We start from the raw sequence: 15,928 nt of genomic DNA, 5'->3' as shown, positions 1-15,928 counted from the left end.
ACTCGGCTGGACTTTGATTTTCAGTGGCTGGGCAGTTATGTGACGATCCCCCATGATGTGTGTGATGTGATACACCATCAGGTTTAAGGGGATAAGTCCCATCAGAGAAGCTGGATGATCGGGGAAATGCCGCGTCCGGAGTTGGAGGACGCTTATCGACAAGCTGCGACGTGCAGATAATGCACCCTGGCTTGCTGAACGTGAGGGGCCTTGAAGCACACTTGCTGGTGGAGATCAAGGGCTGCAGCCTTCAGTGTGCATGGCAGCGCAACGGGGCTCGCTGCCATTGAGTCAACTCTAACTTTCAAGCTGCCCCCTTGGGTTTCTGAAGCTGTAACTCTTTACTGGGGCAGGAAAGTCTCGTTTTTCTCCCATGTAGAGGCCAGTGCCTTTAGCCTGCTGGTTTAATGGCTAGCAGCCCACTGCATATCCACTATGCCCCCAGGGCTTCTTGGAATGGAAAATCTAAACATCTCACTTCCATAGAGCACATTCCAAGTCACAGAGACCATATAGGACACAGCAGAACTGCCCCTGTGCATTTTGGGCACTGTAACTCTTTACAGGAGTAGAAAGTCTCCCTTGGAAGGACCAGTGGTTTTGAACCACTGACCTCATGGTTAACAGCCCAATGTGTCACCACTGCAGCAGAAGGGCTAGGACTCCCCAAGTAGAGCAATGTCTCCAGGACCCAAGGGTCTCAGAACTTAACCCTCCTGCAGAAGAAACTCTCTGGTGCTGCAAAACTGAGGTCAGAAATGCTTTGCTGAAGGACTGGAGGGAGAGAGGGGATGGGTCCCTGGGGGCGGTCTTGCTGCTGCTGTTTGAAGGCGTCTTTTGCATTTTTTAAAATGAAAATGCTAAATTAAAAGCACTTTATTCTCTACTGAGTTTCTGAACTGAGTTAGTTTTCCTTTAAATGAGAAGCCAGTCCCTAGTGGAGGTATTTTGTTATGGAGATTAAATGCAGATGAAGCCAGAGAAAACCCACTGCTGATGTTCCTGCCTGCCCGCTCCCTTCAGACTGTGGAGCTCCAGCCCTTAAAACTAGCCTAGCTCCATAGGTTGCAAGGCCCCGTGGTCAGCAGTTCAAAACCACCAGCGCTCCATGGGAGAAAGACTGGGCTTTCAACTCGCATAAACAGTTGCAGTCGCAGAAGCCCCAGGGGGTCACTGTGAGTCTGTGGGGATGGCGGTGGGTTTGGTTTCCGTTTGGTGGCTGCTAGTGGCTGAAAGGGGCTCAGTGCCTAACACTTCCCCAATCCAGGTGCTGGTCTCTGCTGGGATCCTTCCTGCCTCCTCCGTCCTCCCTGCCCCCGCTCTCCTTTCTGGAGGAACTGAGGCATCCTTCCCAGCAGGGCTCTGCCACTGAAGCGCTGCTTCAATGTGTCACAAACCTGCAGATGAACAGATAGGTGCTCCCTGTAAGGGATTCGGAGTTAGCAGGTTCCAGGTTCAGGCGTCTCTGCTGGCAGGTGGCTTCACTTCCGTAAACCTCGATGCTCTAGAGCAGTGGTTCTCAACCTGCCTCATGCTGTCACCCTTTCATACAGTTCCTCATGCGTGGTGACCCCCAACCATCAAATTATTTTCGTTGCTACTTCATCACTGTCATTTTGCTACTGCTATGAATCATCATGGAAATATCTGATATGCAGGATGTATTTTCATTGTTACAAATTGAACATAATTAAAGCATAGTCATTCATCACAAAGCAATATGTAATTAAAGATTGTGAAATATTTCTAATGACAAATAAATGAAATTTTGTCTTGCAGCATGGATCACAGTCTTCACACCTGGTACTCATAGGTGGGCGTATCCTGCATGTGGGCAGACCCGCCTGGAGACGAGAGGTGTCCTCAGTTCCTAAGACCATCAGAAATATGTGTTTTCTGACCCAAAGGGGTCAGAACCCACAGGTTGAGAACCGCTGCTCTAGCACATCTGTACAATGGGGGTGTGCCATCGGAATGTGCTGCCCTCTAATTCTGCCTCTCTGGGTTCTAATATCCATTGCGAAAACTCAGACAAAATCCATGATGAAAGGGCACAGTCAGGAAGTTGAGTTGCCATCCACTGAGAAATGCTCAGGGTTGAGTTCCTCCTCAGGACAGGGGACAAAGTCCTGTCAAGTGGGCTAATCAGTGCCCACAGGGCCCACCATGCAGCTGGGAGTCTCAGCCCAAAGGCATTTAGCTTAAGCTCTGCCAAGCCCCTGAGGGCAGTGCCCAGAGGCACCCCACTCCAGGAAGCCCTGGAAGGTCAAGCCACCGACCTTTCAGTTAGCACTGGGCACTGAACCACTGAGCCACTAGAGTTCCTGCCAGAGCCCTCTAGAAGGAAAGGGCAAAGGGAAGAGGGTCCCAGGTGCCCCTCTACCCCCACCCACCCGGCCATGAGTCCCCTGGGACTTCCTCCCTGACCCAGGAAAACTGAAGCAAGCAGTACCCTGGTCATCTCCAAGTGGCTTCTCCATCCCTCTGGGCACCTCCAGCACATTCCCAGGCCCAGCCTGCCCCCTGGTGGCTGCTCTGGACCCACTGCCTGCCGGACCCTGCTGCCAAAGGTCACCCTTTGTAGAAGCCACATTCAGACCCAGGCTCACAACGAGGGGCAGGGCTGACACCCTCATCATTCACTCTGGCCACTTCCTGGAAAGGACAGCCTTGAGGAGTATGTTCCACCTGCCTGAGAAAGCCCTCATCAAATGGCATGAACTTGGTGAGGATTTTTGTCTGGGCTAGGCCCCCTCCGAGCCTGGATGGCCAGGCCAGGCCATGTGGAAAGGAGAGAGATCAGAGGTTCTGATCAGGTGCTGCTGCCAGGGCCCTCATCAGGGGCCCCTGGGGGTTCTCCATTCGTTGTTCTGCTCATTAGAGAGGCAGAGGCCATTTGGGGTTTGATTGTCCCAACCAGCCTGAACATCTTAACAGCTAGGAGTCCCACACTGCCCTCAAGTTGGTTCCGACCCATATCACTCCCTGAGACCCGACTCCCTACGGGCTTTCTGAGTCTGTCATCTTACAACAGACCCGCCACAGCGTTCTCCCGTGGAGTGGCTGGAGGGCTCGAACCACTAACCTTCTGGTTATCAGGCTAGTGCTTAACTGTTTGAGCACCCAGCTGCCAGGAAGAGAAATGACAAACATCTGTCAAGAAAATGGTGGTGGTTTGTTCAAAGGGAGAGACATTGGGGGCTTTCGAAACCCTTGGGCAGCTGCTGTAAAACCTGATGGAGGCTCGGAGGCCGGTGAGCTGCATCTTCCCATGTCCCACGTGGAAGGACCAACAAATCCCAACCTCTTGCTTTCCTGGTGGCTCTGTGGGTTATATGACGTGATGGACTGCTAGCCACCAGGTGGGCAGTTTGAATCCACCTGAGAGAGATAAATGAGGCTGATCCTTCCAGAAAGATGTGCGACCTCAGAAGCCCAGTTCTCTGTAGTGCTGCTGAGTGTTAGAATCACGGGTTGACTTCCAGTCAGTTGCTGACTGGTATTTGAGCATTTCTACCAGAAAATATCATTCTGTCTTCTCTAGGCAAAGGCCAGAGGCTGGTTCTTGCAGCAGACCAAATTTCACAGGACTTGGGCCGGGTGGTAGAACTAGCCCTTGTGGAACAGTGGTTAAGCACTCTGCAGCTAAGCAGAAGGTCAAAGATGTGGCAGTCGGCTTCCGTAAAGAAACCAACCAAGAGACACTTTGAGATGGTCTGCCCTGTCCCCTGCAGTCCCTAGGAGTTGACTGACTCAGAGGAACAGATAGGAGGAGACTTGAATCAGGGGCAGGCAGAACATAGCCTTCCTGCTACCCAGTCAAAGCGAAGGTCCCAGCCCACAGCGGGGTCTAAACTCAAATGCACAGGTGCTCAGCCGACACCCAGAGGTCCTGGGAAAGGGGCTCCCTGTGGACGCTGAGCCTCTCCCTTCCATTCCAGACAGGGTTGGCGGAGGCCAGAAGGAACCAGCTGCTGCCTGCCTAGGGCCAAGAGGACGAAGGCAGGTGGTAAGGAGGTGGGCCTGGGCCAGGTGTAGGGAGGAGAGAGAATGCGTGGAGGGAGGAGAGAAGCAGAGGGGAAGGTTGGGGGTCCTGGTGGCCTTACAGACAGAACCTTAGCCCTGCCCCCAGTGCCCCCCACCACATCACTAAACACTCCTACCTGCAGGCCCTTGTGTGTGGTAATAGCACCCCTGAGATCTTCATCACAGTGCATAGTCCTGGAAGGAGGCATCAGGTGGATTCAGGGCAGGTGTTGGAAGGAGGAGCGGGATGCGAGGGGCAGTGTCTGCACCACTACTAACCTCACTGGCGTTCTGGAGGCAGTAGGAGGAGCGAGTGCAGCCCTACAGAGCCTGGGCAGGACCAGCACCCCCTGGGGCACTGTCGCCATCTGTGATGGTCACTCTGGCTGCTGGCCACTCCACCTAGAGTGGACAAAGCCTGGAGACCAAGAAGCAGGTGGGGTCACCTTGGGGCCCACCCCATCCCAGCAGCCTCAGAATAGCAGTCCTGGTTGGTTGAACCCCTCCATTCTGGGCGGCCTCCTGCTGGGGTTATCCATGGCCCCTGGGGATTGCCTGGCCCAGGTGAGGGGTGGGCAGGGCAGACAGTAGGGGGTCAATTGTATGGTAGAGAGGGGTGATGAGGAGAGGTGTCTATGAGAAGGTGGCTTCCGTACAGTGCCCAAGGGGGCCGCCAGAGGGCAGCACAGGGCTGTGCTTCCAGGCTGCCTGGGACCCTGGACCAGCCAGCGGGCAGAGCCAGAGCCCAGGGGAGGGGGCTGCAGGTCCTGCTCCCACACCCGCCCTTAGACTCGCCCTTCCACTCCCTTCTTCCAAGTGCCTCCGGGGAAAGAAAGCGAACACCAAACCAAGCCCACTGCCATCAAGTGACTTGCTTCCTCCTGTCCAGCCGGCTGGCGGGTTTGAACCAACACCTCACCCAGAGCACTACCAGACTCCTAGGGGACACACAGGGAGTTTTCAGAAGTAACAAGAAAGGCAGGTCTGAAGGAAAAAAAATGGTTTGATGTCTTTCCACCTCCCCACACCCTGCTCAGGATCAGGGGAAACTGAGGCTGGGAGAGGTTGAAGGACTGGCTGGCCCCAGCTCCCTTCTCTTCTAGTGGTAGCAGCCCAGTGCAGAGCTCCTGAGGCCCTGGGGGAGGGGGTGCAGTCTGTGCGCCCCAGGGCCCCCCTACTTGGTTGGGGATAAAATATAGTGAGGCCGAAACTGCTCAAGACCACAGGAAGGTGGGAGCGGGGAGGGAGGGCAAACCCAGGAGGTCTTCCTGGAGGCTGCCGCCCAGGGCAGCCTGAGCCTGACCCAGGACAGGGGTCCGAAAACTTTTGGAAGGAAGAGTCAATCCTGTTCCTCAGAACAATCAAAAATTATCCAAGTGCCATAGATGTACTTTCCTCCACTGGGATGTACAAAATCACCGTGATTTCGCATGATCTGAATAATATCCTCTTTATCAGTGGTTCTCCACCTTCCTAAGGCCACGACCCTTCAATCCAGTTCCTCATGTGGGGGTGACCCCCAGCCATAAAATTATTTTCGTTGCTACTTCATCACTGTCATTTTGCTACCATTATGAATCGTCATGTCAATATCTGATATGCAGGATGTATTTTCATTGTTACAAGTTGAACATAATTAAAACATAGTAATTCATCACAAAAACAATATGTAATTATAGATTGTGAAATATTTATTGACAAACAAATGAAATTTTGTTGTGGAGCATGGGTATCAGTCTTCACGCGGGGTACTCCTGTGTGGGCATAACTGCACGTGGGCGGACCCGCCTGGAGATAGAGGAGTGGTGTCTGCATTCCTAAGACCACTGGAAAGATGTGTTCTCTGATAGGCGATCCCTGTGAAAGGGCTGGTCGACCCCCCAGAGGGGTCGCAACCCACAGGTTGAGAACCACTGCTTTCAATGTTTTATAAATGAAACTATGATGGCTTTCTGTTCATTTTCAATTTTGCTTCAGAGCTGCCTGCCTGTACTGGGAGAGCAGCTGCCGGCCTGAGAGTCCCAGTCTGTGGACCGCCGGCCCGGGAACAGCCTGAGAACCCGACAGCGGTGAACAGGTCCACCGAGTGCAGGCCCACGGCAGGCCCCTGTGCTGCATGTGGCGTGTGCAGGGCTCTCTGGGTGGTTTCGAATTCTCAGCCTTTGGGTCAGTGGCTGAGTAAGGGCAGGAGGCAGGAAACCTGGGCGGGGCTATGGTCTGTGCTCCCAGGGAGCCAGGGGGTGGGGGTGGGGTGAAGAAGAGATTGGGGGTGGGCCAGGAAACCTGCCCAGAATCCACAGGCCGTGCAGGCTGCCTGGGCCCTGGCCTCTAGACACGGAGGCTGGCTCGGCTTTGGAATTTTCCGGAATTCCATGATGCTGAAAGCACAGAACATGGCAGGAGTTCTCCCCATGAGCTCATGGGGAGTAGGAGTCAACACGTGGTTTCCAGGGAGATGCGGGGTGGACAGGGGAGGCTGCTGCCCCTCGCAGAGCCGGGACCGTCCAGGCTGGCCGGGAAGCTGCTCCCATGCCCCATTCCTCTGCCCAGGCTGACCTGCGGGCAGCTGGCTTCTGGCTTCCAAGACAGTGAGGGCCCTCTGTGGCCCCACCCCTTCCTGGAGGAGGGCCTCCCCTCAGGAATCCCTGAGGGGCTCTGCTGCCTGTTGTCCAGGTGGGCGCAGGCAGGAATGGGAGATGGAGGTCTGGTGCCTGGGAAGTGGGCACTGAGAGGGAAGGGTGGGGATACCCCACCACCGGCTGTGAATTCTGTTCTTCCACCACGGAGTTGCCCTGGAGACATGCCCTGGCCCTGACCTCAGCCCTGGGTACTAGGGCTGGCCTCCTGCCCGGCCTCGAAGCCCCAAGCTTTCTCTGGAATGTTCTCCATCCTGGAGCTCCACCCGTTCCAGGGCCCTCCCTGGAAACACTAGGGGTTGGGTGAGTCAGGGTTGAGGAGCTGAGGTTGACAGATCAAGAGCCAATGCTAAGCAGAGCTGATACTAAGGGCTCAAGTAGAAAGAAAATGCTGGAAATGTTGGTGGCAACCTATGTACAAGTGTGCGTAATACAATTGAATGATGGATGGTTATAAGATTTGCAAGAACCGCCCTCACAATAAAAGGATTAATTTTTTAAAAACAAAAATTAAAGAAAAGCACAAAAGAGCCCATGGTGTCCTGATCAGGTGGAAGGGGCCAGGGTGGGGTGAGCCTCAGCTCCAGTGCCTTTCCGGGGGGCAATGGCACCCCCACCTGAGCTGTGGGGGAGGGGGGGGAGGTGACAAGGAGTCTCCCATGGAGGCTGTCACAAGCTGCTCCCCGGCAGCAGGTCTCAGCCAAACCAACTTCAGAGACCTACCTGTCTGTGTGGCAGGTGGTCTCTGGGGGACCAGAGAAGCTCGCTTTACAAGGAACTTGTCATCCTGGAAATTGCTTCTATCCAGAGCTGGAGGGGCTCTGGCGGGAGGGTGGGGTCCTGGCTCCTGCTTAGAAACAAGATGGCCCGTGGGGGAAACCAGAAGAACGTGAATTTGGGAGTCGGATGGACGCACCTGTGGCCTCACCCCCCACCGCAGCCCCTCCCTGCCCCTCTTGCTCTAACCCCAGGGACCCAGTGATGCCCATCTCAGAACAGACTCGTTCAGGGGTTCAGGGGTGTGGCAGCCTGTTTGCTCCTCTGATCTTATGGGGACACAGGTGGTGGGGCCCACGCCTCACCTCCCCCCTAACCTGACACCGGCTCTAGGGAAACACCCCCCCTGGGAGCAGCAGTTGAATGCTGGCCTGGGGATGCCCACGCTGTGTCCCCAAACCAGTGACAATGTCACCTTACATGCAGATGGGACTTTAGAGAGGTGACCTGGAGGTGAGGCCACTGGCATGACAGGGCCCTTGGAGGAGGGACCCTGAGAGAGGTGTGGCCGCCTAGCCCTCAGAGGTCAGGATGCTGCTCTGGAAGGGGCAGGGGTGGCCTCAAACCAGGGAAGCAGGAGGCTCCAGAGCGGGCTAAAACCCGGAACGGATTCCCTCTCTACAGCCTCCAGAGCGGGATAAACCCCAGGAATGGCTCTCTGCTGGAGCCTCTGGGAGCGGAATAAACAGGGTACTGGAGCCTCTTCCTGACAGCCCTCAGAGCTGCTAAGCCCAGTAACAGACCCTCCCAGAGACCCCACAAAGGATCCAGCCTGGCCGCCACTTCAGTTCGATTCCTAGGAGACATCCAGAAAGGCGAGACAGTAATTTTGATTCCTTTTAAGCCTCTGGCTGCCTCTGCAGCCCCCCAAACCTGTTGCCATTGACCCCGTTCCGACTCAGTGCCCCTCCCCCTGTGGTACAGAGCAGCAGGGCCTGGAAGCTTTCTCAGCTGCTGTCTTGACAGAAGTGAATTGCCAGGCCTTTCCTCCGAGCCACTGCGAGGGACAGGCTGACCACACTTTTACCACCAGGGGTCTTTCAAGCCACTAGGTTTGGGACCACAGTTGCAGGATCAGCAGGGAGCTCACACCCTGGGGCTGACTGTCGCTCTGACCCCTGCAGCCCCCACCCCACAGGATTCCTCTTGCAGGCGTTCTGTCCGGGGAATCCTATCCATCCCAGAGGAGAGGCTTCCTTCCAGTCTCCACAGGATCGGCACCCACAGCCTGTGGTACCCCGGGGGGAGAGTCCTGAGTCCACACTCCCCTCTCCCCTGCTCCCCTAGCCTGGGAGGACAAAGTGCAGGTGAGTGACAGACACCACACACAGGGGTTAGAGACCATGGGAGAGCATGCTTCCCACCCCGCCCCCCTCCTTCTCACAGGTGTGTCCTTGGCAATGAAGCCTTTTGAGGGGGTCTCAGCCCCACCCTCGTGGGAAGAGACAAGCAGAAGAGGCGCTCCCAGGGGAACCACTGCCTTTGAGTCTGCTCGGACTCAGAGAGACCCTGCGGGGTGCTTCCGAGGCTGGGAATCTTCCGGGGAGCAGACAAGACAGCCCATCTTTCTCCCAGAGGACGGTGGGTCTGGACCAGGCTCTTTGAGGTGGGCAGTTCAATGCCTAACTCACAATGCCACCAGGGATCCTTGAGGCTCTCCCAGTGCCATCACTGAGCCCCCCCAAAGCAGTGGGGAGCCCCAGGCCGTGTTTGGGAGTGAGATGAGGGTGCTGTGTGCATGAGAAGCCACAGCCCTTTGAGGGGTTTGCACAAAAAGAACAGAGTAGCAGGGACGCACACGTGGTAACACAGGGGACATGAGACCAAGGCGACAGCCGCTTCTTCGCTGAGGAACCGGAAGCTGAGAGAAGTGAGGAGCACGTTCCCCCTGGGTAACCGTGGAGATTGGATGGTTTCGTGCAACTAGACACTTCTGCCTAGGGGTGGACTCAAGCCTGGCAACCAAATGGCAGCCTTTGGGCACCTGCTTGGGGGTGGGGCCTCTGTGATGAGTGAGGGACTCGGGGACCACTCCACCCTTCACCCTCCTTGGGACTTCTCTGGGACTGTCAGTGTCCTGGCACGCTTCCTCCAACCTTGGATCCGAGGGACCCTGCGCCCACCAGTCTGGGGTCTTCTGCTTTCCCGGTCACCATTTGGCCTCACCAACAAGTGACTACGAGAGCCAGAGAAGACCTTCGGGACTAGCATCAGGCTCAGGGCCTTGAGTGGGACGGGGCTGGACATCTTGATGCCAAGTTGGTCCTTGAAGTGAAACTCTTTCTTGTACAGACATGTGCATCACGGGACTTGCTTCTCTAGACAGCCCAGCCCAGCCTAATGCAGCAATGGTGGCCCTCAAAAACTCACATCACCCCCTGTGGGTTTTTGAGACAGGAGTAGGCCATTTTTCTCCTGAGGAGCTGCTGGTGGTTTCGAACTGCCGACCGTGCGATCACAACCCATAGGTAACCACTACACCACCAGGGCGCTGTAGGTACTAGAGTGGGCCTTGTCAGCACTAAGGACCAAGCTACAGCTTCCAGTATCCAAGGCCCAAGAATCCGGGGATACATGGCACCCAGGCTGGCCCAGGGCTCCAGACCCCCAAGCTCCAGGCAGCCCCTCTCCTCACCACGCTTGCCAGGCCCTGAGCAGCAACAGCCCGAAAGCTCGGTGTCAGCTGGCAATGGTATGCACCCAGTGACCCAGGGCCTAGGCAGCCACGTGCCTGAGGGACCCCGTCGCGTGTGAGCCAAGGAGCAACAGGACCTGCAGTGCCTGTGCAGGTGGCTGGCCACCCCGCCTTCCAGCTCGTGTCTGGTCACCGGCCAGTTGGTGAGCCTCACTCAGCCACAAGACGGGGGTCCCTGTGCCGTCTGCCCCCTCCTCTTCTGACCTGGAGTGCTTGCAGCATTAGCAGACTCACACCTGAGCCCCCACCTGTGGCACCTCAGGTAGACCTTGACCACAGAAGCGCCAGGTGTACAATGAGGTGGCAAAGAACTTGCACATGGACCTCCCTGAGCAGGGGCGCCCGGGCGCACTTCCCGGCAACAGGCGAACACCCACTCTGTAGGCAGGAGCTGTATGGATCAATTTAATCGTGTTAAATAGTAATACGATACAGGCGACTGTGGCTCACTGTCAGACAACCAAAGGATGTGGGGCCGCAGCCCGCCCCTCGGCTTCTGGAACCCAGAGTAGCCTTGATGCCCTGTTGGGAGCAAGGGTCCTCTGCGCTTTGGTTTGTGATGACTGCCAGAGAAGCACTGGCCCAGCACGGACCAGGTCCACGTGGCCGGGGACACCCTCAGAGGGAACCGCATCGGATGGCATTGTGCAGCCCAGAAGGGGCAGACCTGCGTGTATAAAAAGATCTGTAGAATAAACCAAATAATATTGGAAAGAATACAACTTGGTAATACTTCTGTAAGAAGCAGAATTACAACACGACATGTTGTTCCCATGCACAGGAGTGCGGAAGAAAGTCCCCATGTGGTGGCTGAGGTCGGCGTGGAAGAGGGAAGCGTGGGCTGGTGATGACCAGGTGGTGGATGGGCAGAGGCGCTCAGCTGGGCAAGGGCAGGGCCTGCAGGGGGGCAGCCTCAGCATCGACAGGACGGGACTCGGGAGCGTGCACACACCGCTCCCTCGGGCTGTGACCACACACACATCTGAGTGAGGGCTCCCGAAGGCCTCTGCGTGTCCCGGCCAGACTTCCAGACAACAGGGAGGAACAAAGGGGCCAGCCGCTCCTCCGGGAGCAGCACAGGCCAGCGGGGCCAGGACGCAGCCTTCTGCTTGCCTTCCAGCGGCTCTGCAGTCCACCTGGGTAGGGGCAGGGCAGCTGCTCTGGCAGGACAACTGAAGGACCATAACTCCTCACAGCAAGGGAGCCCCGTCTCCTCTGACTTCAGAGTCCAAGGCCTGGAGTCTGGGGGCACTGGGGGATAGGAAGCCCCCCACACCCACCCCACAGCAGCAGCGGGGCTGCAGAGCGTCTTGCATGTGAAGGGCACCCAGTGTGCTCAGTCACGCTCCATCATGTCCAAGGCCATGCAGCTGGCCCGTCCTCTGCCAGCCACACTAGCAAGAGGCCCAGAACGTCCCACGAAGAACATGGCTCTTGCCCATCTCCGTCCAAATGCGGGTGCCCCACCGTCAGCCCAGGCTGATCTCCCGCATCGCACTAGGGAGTCAGGAAGAGGCGTTGGTGGCTCAAAGACACTGGGCCACGCCACAGTGGAGAGCGGGGCAGCAGGTCCCCCAGGCAGGTGGGTCTGCTCCAGCAGGAAGCACAGAACCCGGCCAGCCCTCAGACCTACTTCCCCGCTCGCTGAGGTTCCTGGATTTTCCACCGAGAGTTCACTTCTGACGTGGCTCGCGCTGACACTGGCAAACAAGGTTTCTCTTCACGCCAGACACTGGATCAGAACCTGCTCCGTGGTCAGAACAAGCGCTGCAGCCAGTGAGGTGCAGCTGGGGTTTGCTTTCCACACCCTCCTTCTCCATGGCAAACACAGAAAGGCCAACTCCACATGCAAGGAAGGAGGCCAGGGCCTCGGGAGATGTGCTACCCAAACCCAAGGGGTGTGTGGCTCTTTCAACAGGGACAGTCACAGGGCTCCCTCTGAAGACCCCGGGGCTGGCCCTAGCACAGAGGGGCAGATGGAAGCACCTGTCTGAGTGAGTTGTGCCCCCATGTTTGCCAAGCACCTGGGAAGCTGGGGTTCTGGCCAGCCCCACGGTGTGGCCTCTGGCTGTTGAACCTGAGCCCAGAGCTGGACACCCCAGCTCGCCTGCCCCTGGAGGCAGGAGCCACGGCGGCTTCTCCACACCCAGCCACATGGGCCTGCCACAGCCCCGAGAACTGGGTTCTTGCAGAAGCGGGCTGTCAGTGGAGCTCCGCTGGGCGGGACGGGAATCTTACAATGGGGATAATGACGGAGGGTCACCGAGCAGGAAAGAAGCCTCGAACCCGGGGGTCTTTCGCCAGTGGGACTGTAACGGCTCACGGCCAAAGGGGGACTGGGAATCATGGTGACAGCGCCGAGCCCCTTGCTCAGCACAGGGCTACAGTGGGGACCAGGCCCTCACGTCTTTTTCCAGGTAAAGGCCTCGTCGGCCAGGACCTGGGCCAGCTGGGCATTGAAGGGCCCGTAGAAGTCCTGCAGCATCCTCTGTGTGATGGGCCACATGGGCCCCAGGCTGCGGTCCTCGGGGCGCCGTGTGTTTGAGGCGGGGCTCTTGGTCATCAGGGCTTCTTGCTTCTCACTTAAGGGCCCTGGAAGGAGAAGAGATGGTCAGGCGGGCGGTGGGGCAGAGAGGGAAGGCACTGTACAGGCCCTGCGCTGCCTGGGGGGTGGGGGGGGGTGGCAGGGGCTGCTCTTGGAAGGAGGAGCTCTGAGATTAAAGTCCTTGAGCCTTCCCTCTTTGGAGAAGCTGCCCCCGGGGAGGAGAGAGCATGGGGGGACCCAGTGGGGGCCCGGGACTCAGCTTGCACCTGCAGTTTACCTCCCTGCTTTCCTTTCTAATCACCTTACCTAAGACAGGAGCCCTGGTCGCGCCTCAGGTTAAATGCCTGGGGCTGCTAGCCGAGGGGTCCCCACCCACAGCAAGTCCTCAGGAGAGAGACGGGCAGTCTGCTCTGTACAGACTTCCAGGCTCAGAAGCCCCGTGGAGCAGTTCCGCTGTCCCTCGGTGTCCCTGTGCTGCCTTGGCCACCCTGCCTGTGCCCTCTGCAGACAGTCACTTCGCACTGCTGACCTGGCACCTTGTGGTGAGCAGCCCAATGTCTACATGACGGCTCCAGGGACCCCAAAGTCAATGCACAATGGTCTCAGAAGGAAAGGGGTGACCCCTGCCATCAGTGTGAACTAGGATTCATTCTCGGGCTGGGGAGGCCCACAAGCCCTGGCCACCTGCCAAAACCCAGCCACGAAGGTCTAAGGCCAGGGGTCCCCAACAAGACGTGAAACCACAAAGTGCCTGTCCACAACCCGTCTCCAAGCCCTAGGTTCTCTGGCCCATCCACCCTGATCCCCTGGAGTCTGCATGTACCCTAGGGTGACACCAAGCCAGCCCTCCACCCCACCCCAGTTTTCTGTTGTCTGAGCTGCGGCTCCAGTGGGGAACCAACCACCCACAGTCAGCCATGCCTCGGGAGCCCCTCGGAGCCAGTGTCCGCATGCAGCTCGGCCCCTCCTCCCAGCAGCGGCCAGCACCCATACCTAGGTCCAGAAACTGCAAGACCCTGCGCATGGTGGCTCTGACGTTGGACGCGTGGTCTTCGAGGCGCAGGACCAGGAACTGCTCCTTACTGAAGACGCCGAACCAGTCCAGCAGGTACACAGCATACAGTCCAACCTGCAGCCTCACCTGGACACAGAGATGGGGACAGCAGGAATGAGTCCCGGAAGACACTTGCCCGGAAGTGACAGGGTGTCATCACCACACAGAGGGTCATGCTCGCCAGCACTGTCTGGAAGGGTCCTGCTCTTGTTTTTTCAGGGGGGCTTCTGCGCTGCTCAGGTGACCCTTGGGTCGACCCTGGCTGCTGGAGAGTCCAGTACTATCAGAACAGGCCCAGGCTCTGCGGGGTTTTCCATGGCTGGCCCAGGGAAGTAGGATGCCAGGTGCCTCTTAGTGGCCTCCAACCACCAATCAAGCATGAACCTGTCGTGCATGGAGCCCCGCTGAGCACTTCTGAGGAGGCCTGAATGCAGCCACGGCTGCTTTCTACCGACACGCCTCCTGGTCCCCCCTACTCCGCTCACACCAAGCTAGCTGTAGACGCCAACACCAAGTTCTGATCTCTGCGGGCCGGGAGTCAAGTACCCAATCAGCAAGGTAAGCATGGGCTCCCTTGTGCTTACATATTAACCTGCAGGGAGCAGTTCACCTGGGTCTCCCCCATCTTTGAGGGGTGCTGTGCTTAGCTTGTTGTCTGGGGCCGGGAGGACCCTCCATCTCTGTTGAGGACTGGGAAGCGAGAAGGAGCCTTTGGCTTGGGAGAGACAGAAGCCGGCCAGACCTCCAAGTCCAGTCTTTGGTGTGCAGAGAACCAGGTGCAAGTGTCACTACAGATTAGTGAGCAAGCAGCAGGAAGCCCTGCTTACCTTGCCTACTGAGTGATCTGACACTGCTGAGGGTCCCCACTCCCATCTCCTTCCCTCCCAGCTCAACCCAGGGGTCCCAGGAAACACCCGCAGGACCCGTGCAGGCACCGAAGTGTCATCCCACAGCTCCTGTCTCGTCTTCCTCTAGCCGTGCAAGGACAGCAGGGGCTGGGTTCTCTCTGAAGTTCATGAGCTGCCTCCAGCCCACCTTGTATACACTCACTCCAAGAAAGACCTCAAGCCAGGCTGATGCTAAGGGGAGAACGAGTCCCTGCTGGTCAACCACACGAAGCAACCAGGAAGCCGGCCTTGGAAAGTATTTCAATTCTCCCGCATAGGCCCGGCCCAGCCTGGGGCACCTCAGCCCAGGAGAGGACCTCAGCCGAGGGAAGGACTATGGTCAGAGGAAGATCTCAGGCCAGGAGAGGACCGAGGCCGGGCAGGGAGGAGCTGGCAAAGCGGACTTCCTCAAGGAACCTGCCCTTTCTGGAAGGGAAGGATGGGGAGTTTGGCACAGGCTGGGGTACCTCGTGGTGGTTGTCTCTGTGGTGGCGAAACGCATCTAAGAAAACAGTTGCCATTTCAACCTTTCTGTGTGCACAGGTGAGTGGCCACAGTGCCTCCCTCCCCTATTCCCCGCAAGTTTAGGTGGTGTGGGCTCCTTGTGGTGACAGGGTGCACTCATGCCTGTAAGCAGGCTGCTGGCATTTCAAGCCATGTCCTTTGGTCATGCTTAGGAATTCCCCGATTTTCTCTGCATGGAGTTTTACAAACTAATGGCAGCAACAGAGGGACCTGGGGCCAAGGGTGTTATCACCAGTGCTGGACATGACAGTCTCTGTGACAGTCTCAGTAGCTGCAAGAGCACACAGGGACATGCAGGGGAGGCACACAGGGGACAGAGGAAGGACACAGGACAGGTGGTGAACGTGCAGGGGAGGCACACAGGGGCAGAGACCAGGGGACATGCAGGGCAGATACACCGGGACACAGGAGAGTCACAGGGACATAGAGGGAACACAAGACAGATACAGGCACAGTCTCAAGTACCTTGGCCTGTATTGCCTCAGCCTGACCCCAGAGCTGCCTCCTAATGACAGACTCTAGCCCTAGGTAGAGAGCTGGAGCCCTGCCTGGACTGGCAGCAGGCAGGAGGGGGCAGGAGCCTCAGGAAGACAGGTGGCTTCTCCCTGCCCCGCATCTGGTGCTCTGCACAGCGTAGGTGCCCAGTGTCTACCCAGAACAAGCCAAGCCTTATGAACAGGGCGAGCGGAGTTCCAGGCCCCACCTCCACCATGTCCAGGCTGGGAGCAGTCTCCCACATGTGGCTCCTCCCTCCAATAGTGAAGCAAGCTCAGGGCGATGGAC

General features: G+C 57.5%; 1 protein-coding gene across 1 annotated transcript in view; it reads right to left on the bottom strand.

Annotated features, from left to right (window-relative positions):
- Window positions 1-10,526: 10,526 nt before the first annotated feature.
- Window positions 10,527-15,928, bottom strand: part of CHST15 (carbohydrate sulfotransferase 15) — a 28,414-nt gene continuing 23,012 nt past the window's right edge. Inside the window, exons 6-7 of the mRNA XM_004701247.2 lie at window positions 13,673-13,820; window positions 10,527-12,726 (exon numbers count right to left, since the gene is read on the bottom strand). Coding sequence (XP_004701304.1) covers window positions 12,536-12,726; window positions 13,673-13,820 — 339 coding nt within the window. The 3' untranslated portion in view covers window positions 10,527-12,535. The remainder of the gene's footprint in view (window positions 12,727-13,672; window positions 13,821-15,928) is intronic.

The sequence above is a fragment of the Echinops telfairi genome, unplaced genomic scaffold (assembly GCF_000313985.2).
Source record: "Echinops telfairi isolate 266 unplaced genomic scaffold, ASM31398v2 ScPeMD7_70;HRSCAF=299, whole genome shotgun sequence".
NCBI lineage: Eukaryota > Metazoa > Chordata > Mammalia > Afrosoricida > Tenrecidae > Echinops > Echinops telfairi.
Note: the sequence above shows the minus strand (reverse complement) of the source record. Positions and strands in the feature narration are given on the sequence as shown.